We start from the raw sequence: 16,230 nt of genomic DNA on the forward strand, positions 1-16,230 counted from the left end.
CTGAAAGTGACCTTTGAAAGGAAAAGTAGGTAGTGCACTGTACCTTCCTGGCTATAGCTGGCCAGGGCAGACTCAGCTGGCTAGATAGGGAATCATGTCTGTGTGACTGTGCAGCATCAGAGTCCCCAGAGGAGATAGCAGCATGCAGAACCCCCTCTCTTCCCCTGGAGGCTCACGCTCTTCCCTTTCTGCTTAGACATCACCGGCAAGGCAACTGCAGAAGCAGACACTCACTGGCGCTTTCCACTCCTCTGCAGGCTGTTCCTGTCAAAGCTGTAAGTATCCTTTGTGTGCTGCGAGACCAAACAGGAAGGCACATACAGGGGCTGGGCCTGTGGATTTCTTTCTTCAGCCTTGCATATTTTTCGTGTGATTTGAGCAACATAAATGGCCCGCTGTGGAATCGGGGCAACTGAAATTCTTCCAAACTGGATTTCGTACACATCCGTCTGCTGTACATCCAAAGCCAATGACAATAAGGTTCCTCGGGAAACCAGAAGCAAAGAAACCAGAGTGGTTTGGAATCACACTGTGCTCCCTGGGAGATTCTTCTGAGAGAGAGAGAGAGAGAGCGCCCAGGAGGAAATGTAACAAAGGTAAAAGTCAGGGACATTTCTTGAGAAGGGCTGGCTATGTCACCACATGCTGGTGCTCTCAGTGTGGCTTAGATGGTGTCAGAAGTTGTACAAAAGCATAAATAATTATTTGATTTAGAGCAATGGGCTGGGCTGAATGTCTGTCCACAGAGCAATTAACTCTATCAAGTAGCAACAGGTCAGACTTGTGGCCCTGTGTGCCTCCTCAGCCAAGAGCAAAAGGCTGTAATACTGATATCAAAATGCCTATGTTACACTTTACAGCTGCCAAAGCACTTTATAACCATGATCATGCTGATACCTTGTTATAAATGGCCATTATTGTCATTGCATAGGGAAACGACTGAGCCTGAAAGAAGAGCAGCTTGTCCAAGGCCACACACTCAGTCTGTACTCTGCAGCAGTGTGAGAAACTCCGATATATATGCTCGGCGTCAAATGGCTCCTTAAACCAGGGTTACAGTTGCCAAAACGGAATGCCTAGTTGCCGTTTTGGGGCCAGACGACTCAAAAGTCGTATTTTTCAATACGACTTTTTGATTCCTGTAATTCATTCTGATTGTGCAGATGGATATACCATGGATAGTGTTGCTACAGGATGTGTTGCTAGTGTGTGAAAACAGACAAGGTCCAAGGCCTCGGTCCTGTATACCTGAAGGAGCGTCTCCACCCCCATCATTTAGCCCGGACACTGAGGTCCAGCGCCGAGGGCCCTCTGGCGGTTCCCTCACTGCGAGAAGCAAAGCTGCAGGGAACCAGGCAGAGGGCCTTTTCGGTAGTGGCACCCACCCTGTGGAACGCCCTCCCATCAGAGGTCAGAAAGATAAACAACTACCTGACATTTAGAAAACACCTAAAGGCAGCCCTGTTTAGGGAAGTTTTTAAGCTGTGATATTTTAATGTATTTTGGTATTTGTTGGAAGCCGCCCAGAGTGGTGGGGGAAACCCAGCCAGATGGGTGGGGTATAAATAAATAATAATTATTATTATTATTATTAATCATAATCCCCAGGCTTACACCTCCAGATGGTGGAGAGATCAGGCACCATCCTTGATTGCAAGTGACCGATAGCCAGGTGAAAAATGTGCCTGGCAGATTTCAAATGCTGCTCTGTAGCAATGGTAAGAACTGAACTCAGGTCTCCCAGGTCTTTGTGGGTATATGGCAGCTCACCCAGGAGAAAGTAAAGCCAGTGTGGTGTAGTTGGGAGTGTCAAACTAGAACCAGGGAGGTCCGGTTTAAACCACAAACTCACTGGGTTTGTGAGTTCAACCACATTCAACCATAAACTCACTGGGTGACCTTGGGCCAGTCACCATCTCTCAGCTTAACCAACCTCCCAGGGTTGTGGTGATGAGGATAAAAGAGGAGAGAATATCATGTGTGCTGCATGGAGAACCTTGGGGGGCAAAATGGAATAAAATTGGGTGTGTGTCTTAGCTTGCCCATGTTGATAGCAGAGACTGGATGGGCAGGCAGGTTCTCACCACCACTCCAAGTCTGGCTAGTTGGGAACCATTTACCGTACTTTGTGCTACATAAGACAGTGAGTTTCTTTTATGTAAAGAAGAAAAAAAGTTTGCTGCAACTGGGGATACAATTTGGGGTGACCCAAGTGCCTTGGAATAGAGACAGGGGTTGTTTCCTGTCCTGTTGAAATAAACATTTTGGTAATTTCTAAATAAGGAGTTAGTTGGCCTGATAAAACGTTAAGGCTTGATTAATTACAGTTTTTAGAATTTCAAACTTGTAAGCTCTTCAAGGTTGTTAAGGAATAATCATAAGCTACAATTATCTTAATTAGTGTTCTGCTGAAGATACTCCAGCTCATCAGTAAATTTTATTGTTTGGTTGTACTGTATGCTTTCATATTGTTGTAAATTGCTGTGATCTTTATGTGTATCTTTATGATACAGTGGTATATAGATATTTTTTAAATAAATAAATAAATTAAGCTGCAGGCTGTCCAAAACCACCCTCTGAAGGGTGTGTCGTGGGACCTAATTGCAGAACATATGTACACCTAGGAACAGTGGAGGAATTTCCTAGCTCCTGATATCTCTTCAACTATGCTTCTCGCACATCACCCAGAGTTATTGTATGGAGTAGCCCCAATACTTCCATCTCTAAAAAGAGACAAACATCTATCCTATGATTTTTCTGATAGACCAGGGATGGGGAACCTCTGACCTCTAGATGATGTTGAACTCCAGCTCCAACAGCCATTGTCAGCCTGGTTAATAACCAGGGTCGGTGGGAGTCACTGGTTCTGCTTTTTCTTTTCTTTTCTTTTCTTTGTAAGAATGGAGTTCTCTAATCTTGTCTAAAACAGGAATAGGGAACCAGATGTTGCTACCCTATGTCCTGTTCCATATTCCTGTGTTAAACCACAAAAGCCCAATTTCTTATAAAAAATGCAGAACCAGTGACTTTTCCACCAATACATGCAGATTATGTATGTATTCTGAACCAAACACCTATTAAATAGTTGCTCTTTTTGTTTGCTAAATTTTGAGTTGCTCTGTTTTAGCAAGAATATTTTTAATGTAGCTATTTATTTTTAATATATATTGTGTATATTATTTTATCTTTCTCTGTATGTCATTTAATATATTAAACCTTGATAGATTTTAGTAAAATTCATGCTTAAATTTTCATTGTGTTTTACTCAAATTCTTTAATATGTTATCTTTCATTAAAGCCTATTAGTAGTTAAGCTATTTGTATTTTAGGTTTTTGTTGTTTAGCAGTGTTTCCTTGGGCCAAGCATCGCTTCAGAGTATACAGCTGGCTATGCGTCATTGGTTTGCAGACCTAGAATTCTGAAACAGCATGCAGCCCAAACCTTTGCATGTTTATTCAGAAGTAAGTTCTTCTACTGAATTTTCTGGGTCTTACTTCCAAATATATCCATAGGATTGCACAAATTTGTGCTGAAAATTTACACTGCTGCACAAGGGGAGAAAAGCAAACCACCCACAAAAGCAGATGGGGTAATGGCTCAAGTCAGCTAACCAGGAAGATGGATGAGAGAGCAGGAGACGGGCACAAGGTGGTAAGAAAACAGACCAGCTTAACTCAGGCCAGCAGTCAAGTACAAAGTTAGTTCTGGATGTCCATTTCTACCTATTTTTTAATCACGTTGAGTGGGAATTTCCCCCCTCTTTTAAAAGCAATGCAGTTGAAATTACATTCAGGTCAGCACCGATCTGTTCTATAATAACTTTATTTATTTTGTTAATCTTTGTGCAGATCCTGTGTACCTTGACTCAGAAATAATTTCCACTGTGCTCATTGGGACTAACACCCAGAAAAAGTGCATCAGATGGTAGCATTAGTTCATTCACGCTGTAATCCTATAATAATAATAATTCATTATTTATACCCCGCCCATCTGGCTGGGTTTCCCCAGCCAATCCTATACTTGCTTACCTAGGAGTAAGAACCATTGAACTCTGTATTACCTCAGAGTACATAGGTTTAGGTTGCACTGTAACAAGTTAGCTCAGCACATTCCAAAGTCCTGCGGTAGATGACAGAGATTAAAAATAAGTAACTACAATTTGTAAATATATATGAAGATGGAGGATTTGGGGGAAATGATATATTTTTAAGGGAGAAATTAAAGGCTAAAGGATATAATTAGATGAAGTTAAGATTAAAATTGAGTAAGAAATACGATTGAGTGAAGAATAAGAATTGTAATTGTTGAGTTATTTTGTAAGCATTGTGAAAGCTGCATAATGGGATATAAAATAGATTCGGGAAGGGAGGGACGGGGAAGTCGATGATATGATATTAATAAGATTTTGCTATTTGGCTTTGTTGTTGTTTTTCTCTTTTCATTTTTTTTTGTTTTTATTCTTTCTTTTTTGGTATTTTTTATATTTCTTATATTGTAAAACCTTCAATAAATATATTATTAAAAGAAGTAACTACAAAGGACATATATTAAAATAAAATAAACATCCTGCTACCAACCAACTTAACATACGTAAACACCCATCTTCATACATGACACTTAATTTTTTACATCACCAGGAGGTGAAAATTCCCCAGTGTGTAGAATTCTTCAACATGCTATGGATAGCAAGGTATCTGGGATGGAACAAAAAAGGGTGTTCAGTGCTACCAGCTCTTATCATTTAATTAATTTCATTATGTGCCTGGATGTTTGAAGACTAAAAGCATGCAACTTGTAACCAATTCTGCTTTAATTGAAATAATCAGAATTTCTTTCCCATCCTGTGTGTGCCGTCAAAAGTTCAAAAATATGGAAGTTGTGTGCTTTAATAGCTGTGAAACCTAAAGAACCCACTTTCATTTGCTTTTGAGTCTTTTTGTGATTTGTCCACCTAATCTCATAATAAGGATTTGACTGCTCTGTTATCATTTGATTTTAACAACCACAGGCAAACACCGATGAGACATGGTTGACATTTAATCAATCTAGATGAAAAAAGTCACATTTTTATTGACTCTGTGTTAACATGAGGAGTTTCTTGCAGAAGCAGACTGTTCATCAGTGAGGAGAGATCTATCTCTGAGTACATTATCAAACCCTCCTGTCCTTCACAGTTTCAAATAAAAACATTATTCTGTACATATAATACTTTTATTGTCCTGTGAATACGGACCACAGCCCCTGCTTCCTGTTCGATTGTTACACATTGCAGGAAAAGACTGACCATTTTATTGCGGGATCAACAGATCTAGCCACTCCTACCAAACATTTGAATCATTTGGTGTTAGTGCCGTTGCTGTTGAAACATCTGTCTCCATTGCTTGCTGGCCAGAGCCATACTTCCAGGTCTTGAGAGCATTGTTGAGTTCAAATACCTGCTTAGCCATGGATTCAGAGGGTGATTTTTGGGCAAGCCACCGTATCTTAGCCTCCCTTCCCCATTTGTAAAGTGAAAATGATAGTATTTCTCATAGGCAGGTGCTGAGAAGAAACTAACGCTGCACTACACAGTTAGAAAATGCTCACTCTATGTGGGATAACTATGGCGTAATTAAAACTGAAGCATTTCCAGGCTGACTTCCTGCTTCATATAAATCTGATGCTATGGAGGGGCTCCAATGCAGTTGTTTTGTCACTCAGGTTAGGTAACTGCGTAAGATCTGCACTGCTTTGGGGAATAAAGGCTAGCAGGTCTTTTTTTGTTTGTTTGCTTGCTTGCTTGCAGGTCCCCACAAGCTTCCAAGGGATGGCTGCTGATGTTCACAAGAAGGATGGAGATGTTCACAAGAAGGATGGAGATGTGCCCAATGGCTCATTGGTCCCATGCGACAGAAAGCATGTTGAGAGGTCAGAGAGTCCTGCCCCAGGGCTCACTCAGGGAACAGAACCAGGTAGGTGTGGGCAGAGCAATTCAGAGGGGGCTGGGGAGGGCGAAGCAAAGGAAGAGGGACCACCCAATCCAAAGCTTTGCCAGGCAGGTGAGGCTGTTCTCTGTCCCACTCCCCTTTATTTGGAGGCCAGTGTTTTAGCGCTTTCCCCTCCCACCAACACCTGTTTTTGCCAGTTCCACAGTTGGCACACTTACAGCGGAGTGGCAATGCAAGGGGGATGCTGTGTTTAATCTACAATTTTCTTTGTGCATCGCTTAGACCAGGGGTCAGCAACCTTTTTCAGCCGTGGGCCGGTCCACCGTCCCTCAGACCATGTGGTGGGCCGGACTCTATTTTGGGGAAAAAATGAACGAATTCCTATGCCCCACAAATAACCCAGAGGTGCATTTTAAATAAAAGGACACATTCTACTCATGTAAAAACACACTGATTCCTGGACTGTCCGCGGGCCGGATTGAGAAGGCGATTGGGCCGCATCCAGCCCACGGGCCTTAAGTTGCCTACCCCTGGCTTAGACTGTGTTCCCCTTGCTATTTCCTATGAACCCACTGCCTTTTCAGTTCCGGGGATTTTAATCTGTGTTCACACAAAATTATCCAAATGCATGTTATCCTGTACTTGGTTACAAAATACTATTCTTCGGTGCATTGTTTCTCAAGCTTCACACCTCTTGCGAATACCTTTGCATAGGGTAAAGATATCTCCGCTCCCTGGTGTGAACAGAAACAAACTGACACTAAGAAGCTGGACTGATGTGAACAGCTAGAGAGGGAAGAGGTGTGAAATGCACCAGGGGGGAAACAACATCACTATGCTCTAAGCCTAAGGCATGGGTAGGCAAACTAAGGCCCAGGGGCTGGATCCGGCCCAATCGCTTTCTAAATCTGGCCTGCAGACGGTCCGGGAATCAGCATGTTTTTACATGAATAGAATGTCTCCTTTTATTTAAAATCCATCTCTGGGTAACTTGTGGGGCATAGGAATTTGTTCATTTTTCTTTCTTTCAAAATATAGTCCCCCCCCCCAAGGTCTGAGGGACAGTGGACCGGCCCCCTGCTGAAAAACTTTGCTGTTCCCTGCAGTCTAAGGGGGTAATGGGAACACACCCTTACATACCTCTTTGACTACCGTATTTTACAGACCATAACATGCACCGGATCATACCACGCACCTAGTTTTTAGAGGATGAAAACAGGGGGGGGGGACATTTTTCTGGTTTTCCTTCTCTAAAAGGCTGGGAAGTGGCAGCAACAGCAGCAGAACCTTTTCGGCCGCTTATCTCAACCCTCAGCTGCTGGTTGCGGTGGCTGCGGAGGCAGCACCAGCCTGATTTCGGGCTGATACTGCCTCCCCCATGTCGCTGTTGGCAAAGGGGGACAAGCGGGCAGCAGGAAAGCGGCACTTTTGGGGCTGTCTGCTCTTCTCCCTTCCCCTTTGCTGACAGCAACAGTGAAGGGGGAGGAGCTGCCGGCTCTCCAGGGGCAAGCCCATCTACCCCTCCTGCTGCCGCTGCCCGCCGCTCGCAAAAGCGGAGTGCGCTGGTGGCGGTGCGGGAGAGAGGAACGAGCAGCTTTTCCTCCTCGGAAGCCGCTGCCAGCGCGCACCGCTTTTGCGAGCGGTGGCAGGCGGCTTCGGAGGAGGAAGAGCTGCTCGTTTCTCTCCCTCCCCTCCCCTGTCGCTGCCACTCGCCGCTTGCAAAAGCGGAGCGCGCTGGCGGCAGTGGGGGGGAGAGGAATTAGCAGCTCTTCCTCCTCCGAAGCCGCTGCCAGCGCGCTCCGCTTTTGTGAGCAGCGGGCGGTGGCTTCCGCCCACTCACAAAAGCTCCTCCCCCGCTGCCTTTTCAAGGAGCGGGCAGCGCGAAAGCTGCTGCCTTCGGTCCATAACACGCAGCGACTTTTTCATTTCCATTTTAGGAGGGGGAAAGTGTGTGTTATGGTCCGAAAAATACTGGTAAGTGGTTTATAAGTCTCCTACTTTATAAGCTGAGCCAGAATTTTGTTTATAATAGGAAATTCATTTTCAAATCTATTTTCAATCAAGTATACATCATATACACAAAAACATTTTTCTGTGATTTGGGCTCTTCACTGCCTGCTGATCTCTCCACCCCACCCCACCCCCAAATTGTTATGAACTTATAGTCAGGCACCATTATCTGATCAACTTTGTGGACTGACCCCCCCCAAATAAAATCTCCAGCCAACAGTGCTCATCTGAGGCTGGCATAAACACAAACTGTGTCATAATGACAAAACCAGAAGCTTTTGACCTATTCATTAGGCAGCATTTCCAGACCGCGTACACCCACACCTTATGCCAGCAATAATAAATGTCATATTCCCTTGATCAAAACAAGGAGAGGACACAAAACAGAGCTAACTAAATTCTGCACTGCTGGAAAGCAAGAGGCAATCCAGAACAGTTGTTGGCATCCGTCTGTCTCAAGAGAGAATGGAAGGGTGCACCATTGGGGGTAAAGTGAAACTGGAGAGTTACAGTGCCTACTGTGGCTGTAGAGACTTGATATGGGAGAGACTGATATGGGAGAGACATGTTTTGTTGCAGCTGGGGCAGATGAAAACATCTGGTTTTGCTGTTACAGATGCACCAAGGTGTTTCTTCTGTCTGCGCAGAACAGGGTATAGACCAGGCATCCCCAAACTTCGGCCCTCCAGATGTTTTGGACTACAATTCCCATCTTCCCCGACCACTGGTCCTGTTAGCTAGGGATCATGGGAGTTGTAGGCCAAAACATCTGGAGGGCCGCAGTTTGGGGATGCCTGGTATAGACTAATAGACCTGATTAGAGGTTCAGCATGGCTGGATGGTGAGAATAAACCTGTCTGAGGTCACCTTTGTAATAACAAGCAGCCAATCCCACACATGCTTACCCCAGAATGTAAATTCCACTCTTATTGATGGGACTTACTCCCAAGAAGGTACTCCTAGGATTACTGGCACATCCTTAACCTGTACTTTCCAGCTGCTTGTGGAGAATTGTTTCCTCATTTCTTTCTTTGTAAAACTGCTACAAAAGGCTCAGTGAAGCAGTTCCTTTGTGATAGATCGTGAATGTACCTATAGAATGCACATGCTCTTCTTTAGTATGGAAGATAATGAATATCAGATACACTTAGATGAGAGTCAAAGGGTTCCGGGTGCAAGGACCTCAATTTCCTGCTATCCCACAGTGCAGTTACCACATCAAAATGTTCAAATGAAAGGCCCTGACTGTTCTAAAGAAAGCTATAGAATTGGAGTGCTTTCTAAGGAGGAGCATTCATTATGGCTTAGGAAGCATGCATGCTATTTAACTAAAGGATATTTCCTTACAGCATGGCACAACCATTGAAATCTGCTGTTTGCAGCTTGTAACCCACTAAACGAGGAGCACAGAAACAGAAACTCTGGCATAAGGCTAAGGAAAACATTGGCCATCATATGTGTCTTGTGGGCATTTATGAGTTTTCCTAGTCACTCTTTGATGATGCCTTTGTCGTAGCTTTCTATCTGCTCCTTCCGGGAAGTAACTCAGTATCTGTTCTGGCATGTTGTTTACAAGGGGCAGGCCAGGAGGGAGCCATGTTTGTTCATGCCAAGTCCTATGAGGACCTGACCAGCACCGAGAATCAGGATGCGGCTCCTCAGAGCCCGGAGGAAAGCGAAGAGCGCCAAGGTGAGCAGGCAAAGATGGAGGAGATCAGCAAGGACTTCAGCGAACTGAGCACCCAGCTTACTGGCATAGCCCTGGATTTGGAAGAAGAGATAAGGCACAGCAAAGAAGACAAGTGGGAGCTCTCGCCACAGGCCTCACGCAGAGACTCTGTGCTGTCCGGGAAGGAGGAAGAAGACGTGACCATGGATGCCTGGCGCATGCACCAGAAGCATGTCTTTGTTCTGAGTGAGGCAGGCAAGCCGGTGTATTCCCGCTATGGGTCTGAAGAAGCGCTGTCCAGCACCATGGGGGTAATGATGGCTCTGGTGTCCTTCCTTGAAGCACAGAAGAATGCCATCAGGTCTATTCACGCAGGTATTTAAGAGTCACACTGACAGGGTAATCTTACTGTTTTTCATTTGGCCTCCCAATTGGAAAAGAACCTGAGAAACAGGAGCAAGGAGTGCGAATGATCTTTCCCCAGCATAGCCCCCTGCCAGAGCGCTCCTTTCTAACCCAGCAGTTTTAGGAAATATTAGATGTCATTGAATATCCGATCGCCAGTCCCAACTTGTACAAAGAATAATCAGAAGAGAACAATATGCTATTTTGATATTCTGTTTAGAAAATGCTTCAAAACGAAGCCAGAGAAGGAAGCTATAGATGTCTTTGAAAGGCAAGTCCCAAGCCAAAGTGTAGTTAAAATGGTTATTTAAATCCATGTCTGGTCAAGAGAGCCTTTCCAGATTCGTCTGGAATGAATCATTATGTATAAGACGTAATGACAATAAGATGATATTATATAAAGAATGTCAAATTAAGATAGAGGGAAGTCACAAAGATGTAATCTTGTGTTTATATCGTTTCTATTCAATTTAGATTGGTTTCTTTTTTATCTTGTTTTCTTTCTTTTTTGTATTTTCTTTCTTTTTGTATTTCTTGTAGGTTTTTTTTTGCTTTTCATGGAAAAGAAAATGAGAGAGAGAGAGAGAGAGAGAGAGAGAGAGAGAGAGAGAGAGACTTTCCAGACTGCTAGCTATGGATGTTGATAACCATGTTGAACACCAGTGCTGCAGTCTCTCAGATGGGGAATCTACATGTAGATACCAGTCAAAGGCAATATGCCATAAGTATGCTTGCTTGACAATCACTGCCCTAACCATTAGGAATTAACTTAGATGCTCTCCCTGCCTCCTTTCATTGCTTTCTTACCCCTAATTCTCATTGAGCAGGGAAACCCAAGCTTGGACTAGATCATTTTAAATTGCTAATGGGGATCACACAAAAATCCATGCATGTTAAATACACAGACACACCAGAGAGAAGGCTAGGTTAGAACCTTTCTCCATGACGTCTAGGTTTGGGGGGGTTTTTTTATGTAGAGGAACTTTTTTTTAGTAGAGTAGCTGTCAGTCACATTAACCCTCACCTGCAATCTGAAGTAGTAGAGCTCAGAGGCAAATTGACCAACTTGATGAGAAGTAGATATTTAAGAATGGGAAGCCGAACCATGTTTTTCACCCTTCTATGAAGTTAAAATATAAGCCCCTGTTAAAGATGGGTTCCTTATGCCATAGCAAAACAACCTTGCTAACTGCATACGGGGTAGAGTTCTGTATTTCCTATTCATCTTTGTTAGGTTTTAAATACTGGGTTTCCAGGAGAGTGTAGGCTTCTTATCACACTGCTGCAAGGAAATTTGGTTTGTAACGAAAGTGATTTTCTTCCCACCATCTATAATAGGGTTAGGGAATTAGGTCTGGCCAATGGGCTGGAGTCTTCCTTGCCCCACTCTACATGGCCAACTTTGATAGGCAGGTGGGACTGCTCACCTGTCAATCCTCTGACATCATTATGACATCAGGTGACAACTTGAAAGGGGCTTGCTGCGGACTGTGGGACAGGTGGGAGTGGCTTGTGGAAAACAGACCCCAAGGCCAAATTAGGACCCCTGCCAAGCCCAGTTAGACCTGCAGGCCAGAGATTCCCCCACAAGTGATCTATGGATTCAGAGGAGTAGCCTCAAAAGAACCATAGCTGCTTTGTGTTCAAGACTTCACACTGGATCCTAAGGAAACTGATGTGCTTCTTCTCGCTTTCTCCCTCCCCATCCTTGCCTTCTTGGCAGATGGGTACAAGGTGGTGTTTGTGCGCAGGAGCCCCCTGGTGCTGGTTGCTGTGGCTCAGACACGGCAGTCAGAACAAGAAATTGCTCAGGAGCTCCTTTATATCTACTACCAGATCCTTAGTCTCTTGACGTGGACCCAGCTCAACCATATCTTCCAGCAGAAGCAGAACTATGACCTAAGGAGACTGCTGGCCGGCTCCGAGCGTATCACGGACAACTTGCTAGACCTGATGGCGAGGGACCCGAGCTTTCTGATGGGGGCTGCACGTTGCCTCCCTATGGCTGGTGGAGTCAGGGATGCCGTGAGCTCCTGCCTCCAGCAAGCCAAAGCTAAAAGCCTGGTCTTCTCCATCCTCTTATCCAAGAACCAACTGGTGTCTCTGGTGAGAAAAAAAGACCAGTTCCTGCATCCGATTGACCTTCACCTACTCTTCAATCTCATCAGTTCGTCCTCCTCATTTAGAGAAGGTGAAGCCTGGACTCCCATCTGCCTGCCCAAGTTCAACTCCAGCGGTTTCTTCCATGCTCACATTTCCTACTTGGCGCAGGACACGGATTTGTGTCTCCTTCTGATCTCCACTGACCGGGAGGACTTCTTCACAGTGTCTGACTGCAAGCGCAGGTTCCAGGAACGGCTGAAGAAGCGTGGTGTTTATCATGTCCTCATGGAGGAGCTGTGCGCTCCGTCCTACACTGTCTCCCAGGTGGGAATCCCAGACCTCCGACACTTCATCTACAAATCTAAGAGCTCAGGACTCTTTACCAGGTGAGAATCTGTTCTGGGCCGCATCTTTCTTTCAGCTCATGAATATTATCTGATGCTTTGCTAAGTGGCAAGGATGGGTGGGATTTATCTATTTATTTAAAAGCATTTCTAAACTACTTAAGTGTTTAAAAATATCTAAGTGATATATGAAATGCAACATAGAAACAATAGAACAGCTATAGCCAATGTTAATGATACACAGAGTAAACCCACTGAAATGAATGGACATGATTAACTTAGATGAGTCTACTCTAAGTAAAAGTTACTTGGATACAACCCAGAGATACAGAATAAAAAAACCCAGTATTATAAAAACAGGAATTCAGTATAGGGCCCAATTTTATGGGTCAGGGAAAGTGTCTATTTTGTATTGTTTTAATTTTGCTTTAAATATACCTGCTGTTTGGGAGGGTTTGCTAGTTTTGTGCCTTAAAGACGATTGTGTAGAAGGCGATCAAAAATTAATGATGATGATGATGATAATAATAATAATAATAATAATAATAATAATAATATTCAAGGGCAGGTGGTCTTTCATGTATCCTTGTTCTGGTTGGTCTACCCTTCTCTGTGACAGAAAGGACAATATCAGTCAGGATGGCCTCCATGTTTAGCTTTTGGGCACCAATAATAATAATAATAATAATAATAATAATAATAATAATAATTTATTATTTATACCCCGCCCATCTGGCCGGGTTCCCCCAGCCACTCTGGGCGGCTTCCAACAAAACACTAAAATACAGAAATCCATCAAACATTAAAAGCTTCCCTAAACAGGGCTGCCTTAAGATGCCTTCTAAAGGTCTGGTAATTGTTGTTCTCTTTGACCTCTAGTGGGAGGGCATTCCACAGGGTGGGTGCCACTACCGAGAAGGCCCTCTGCCTAGTTCCCTGTAACTTGGCTTCTCGTAGCGAGGGAACCACCAGAAGGCCCTCGGTGCTGGACCTCAGTGTCCGGGCAGAACGATGGGGGTGGAGACGCTCCTTCAGGTATACTGGACCGAGACCGTTTAGGGCTTTAAAGGTCAACACCAACACTTTGAATTGTGCTCGGAAACGTACTGGGAGTCAATGTAGGTCTTTCAGGACCGGTGTTATGTGGTCTCGGTGGCCGCTCCTAGTCACCAGTCTAGCTGCCGCATTCTGGGTTAGTTGTAGTTTCTGGGTCACCTTCAAAGGTAGCCCCACGTAGAGCGCATTGCAGCACTGCAAGCTATTACAGAGCTCACAGGATGCATAGCATATCGTTGCGACGCAGCATGGCACACTGGTTTTACCTCTAGAATCAAAAGTGAGTCCAGACTTGGAACTGCAGGAATTCTGTTTCAGTGACAGCTCATCTGATAACCAGGAATGCATTTAGCTTCTGCCCCAGATCTTTTTCTTTCTGAACTTGTTTCTGAATAGTTTTCCTTTTGTCCTATTCTGCTGTCGTCCATTTTCATTTCCATTCATGACGAGAGGTTTAACCAAGGGGAAATTTCTTTTTCCAGCCCAGAGATTGATGCTCCCTACATCACTGAGGAGGAAAAAGAGAGACTTCTGGGATTATATCAGTACTTACACAGCCGGGCCCATAATTCTTCCCGTCCTCTGAGCTACATCTATTACACTGGATCTAATGAAAATCTCCTGGCTTGGGTAAGTTATACCTCAGCAGCAGTTGCTAGAAAAAATCACAGTAAAAGCAAAACCTGAGGCTGTAACTGGATGTACTAGCTTCTTATCTGGGTTCACCAACTTAGAATTACAAGATCAGAAATAGATGCCAGCTTGTATTGCAACAAGTGCTTTGTTTTTTGTACGTTTGCTCTTTGCGGGTGTGTCCTCTGGGTACATTTTCCAATGTCCATTAACTTAATATTTAAAAATTGCATGGTAAGTGTGATGGTTAAAAGAGCATGCAAGGTTTAAAGCAGCAAATAATTCTTCATCAGATTTCTTCTCATTTCTTCTTATTAACATCCTCTCTCACTAACAACATCTGGACCAGTGAAAAATACCAAAAATATCAATCCTGGCCACCACCACCACGGCAACAATTCTTCTTCTAGAGGAGTGGGCTTGCATTGATGGCATGTTGTAACCGAGTTTTAACGTTTCCTTTCTTCAGGTAACTAGTGCCTTTGAGCTCTACGTATGCTTCAGCCCCCTGGGAACCAAAGCAGCAGCTGTCAGCGCTGTCAACAAACTTATGAGGTGGATCCGCAAGGAAGAAGACTGGCTCTTTATATTAACACCCCAGACTTACTGACTGCTGCGGCCTGTGTCGTCTGCCTGGGGTTCCTCAGTGCCAGTGAATGCCCAAAGGGATGTCCTCTCACCTCTGGGGACACTAGACCCTCTCTCGGAGATTCCCTCCCAAACCAGAAATGGGAGGAGGAGGAGAAAAGGTGGGTCTGAGAAGAACAGAGTTTTGTGCCTACAGGGAGCATCTGGGAAGGAGACTTGCATTTCAGTTTGTACTACATTTTAAACATTATCCCTACTGTGTCTGGAACTGAAACATGGATCCTCCTGGCCTTCATCCATGTGATTGCTACCCAAGATGCTCTTCATCCCAAACATAGAATGTAATCTCTTATCCACATCTCCAGACCGTGTTTTCCCCTCCTCTCCTAACAAGCTTCTCTTGGGAGAAGCTCAGGCAATAGTTTTCCTGTATTGTTGCCCAAGCTAATGCATCAAGGAGTCCAGTGTACTTCATTGCCCATGGCTTCCCTAATCTTTAATGACTTCCCAAATGTCCTCTGTGTCCAACCTGTGCCACGCTGCCTTGCACCTCAAGCAGTGGGTCATCAAAGGAGCACATACCGGGGAGCAGAGAGAGCATTTTATGAACAGTCTAGCTCCCTACTGACCACTTCCCTTTGGAAATGGCTTAGGTTACGGATTCCTTCTAGTTTTTATGCAAGTTCCTGGTTTGCAAAGCTCTGATGTATCCACATCTCTGCTATTATACTCCACGTGCTGCTCACACAGACAGGGGCGTAGGAAAGGGGGTGCGGTGGGGACGGTGTGCCCCGGGCGTCATCCCAGAGGGGGTTGATTAAATCCTCCCTGGGCAGATCACTGCCACGCTGATCACACTCCTCCCCCCCCCCGGTGGATTGCTGCTGCACCACGATCGGCATATGTGCCCAATAGACTTTTCTTTGTTAGATTCCTCATAATTTCAACCACAAAGGAAAGCTGCAGGTTCAAGTATAGGTGTGGCTGATGCAAGACTCTTTTAATTGTTTAACAATTGTTTAGACTGATCACTTTCAGACTGAGGACATACTGGAGGAAATCAAAAGCTCAGATTTTATCCACCCCAAGGACAGAATGATTTACACTGTCAGAAGACAAAAAGGCAAAGGTGTTTTCCACATCAAGCTTAAATTACCTTTTTCTTACACCTGTCTGAAATTATACTTTGCATTCTATCCTTTCGTTAATAACATTCCTAAAAGGTGCAAATAGGAAGAGAAAAGACAGAGATGCTTTTTTGGCCTCGTGTTATAGGAATGCTCGGAGCCGATGCTGTCCACTGAGGAGGTGGACTTACAAATTTCACGGGCGACAAAGGAGTTAAGTTCTACTCCCCATGCCCAACACATCTGTGATGTAACAGGAGATTATTCCCATCCATGGTGAAGCAATCCCATTCCACGTACCGTATACACATAATTAAAGAACGCCATGTGCTCCAGGAATAACAAATAGTATAGTGAAGAGCATACA

General features: G+C 44.3%; 2 protein-coding genes across 15 annotated transcripts in view; both read left to right on the top strand.

The window, feature by feature from the left end:
* MON1A (MON1 homolog A, secretory trafficking associated) lies at window positions 1–15,212 on the top strand. 14 transcript variants are annotated; one of them, XM_035105983.2, is made up of 8 exons: window positions 1–596; window positions 1,609–1,718; window positions 3,514–3,698; window positions 5,787–5,952; window positions 9,515–9,982; window positions 11,736–12,501; window positions 13,998–14,145; window positions 14,618–15,212. In XM_035105983.2, the coding sequence occupies exons 4-8, from the start codon at window positions 5,808–5,810 to the stop codon at window positions 14,756–14,758; spliced, it is 1,668 nt and encodes a 555-aa protein (XP_034961874.2). In that variant the 5' UTR covers window positions 1–596; window positions 1,609–1,718; window positions 3,514–3,698; window positions 5,787–5,807; the 3' UTR covers window positions 14,759–15,212. The 14 variants fall into 14 exon arrangements, with proteins under 14 accessions (XP_034961874.2, XP_034961865.2, XP_034961873.2 ...); XM_035105974.2 differs by having other exon boundaries at window positions 3,514–3,652; XM_035105982.2 differs by having other exon boundaries at window positions 3,514–3,649.
* MST1R (macrophage stimulating 1 receptor) overlaps window positions 14,779–16,230 on the top strand; it is a 63,162-nt gene continuing 61,710 nt past the window's right edge. The window contains exon 1 of the mRNA XM_035105969.2: window positions 14,779–14,897. The gene's annotated coding sequence lies outside the window, so the exon portion shown is untranslated. The remainder of the gene's footprint in view (window positions 14,898–16,230) is intronic.

Source organism: Zootoca vivipara, chromosome 2 (genome assembly GCF_963506605.1).
Source record: "Zootoca vivipara chromosome 2, rZooViv1.1, whole genome shotgun sequence".
Lineage (NCBI taxonomy): Eukaryota > Metazoa > Chordata > Lepidosauria > Squamata > Lacertidae > Zootoca > Zootoca vivipara.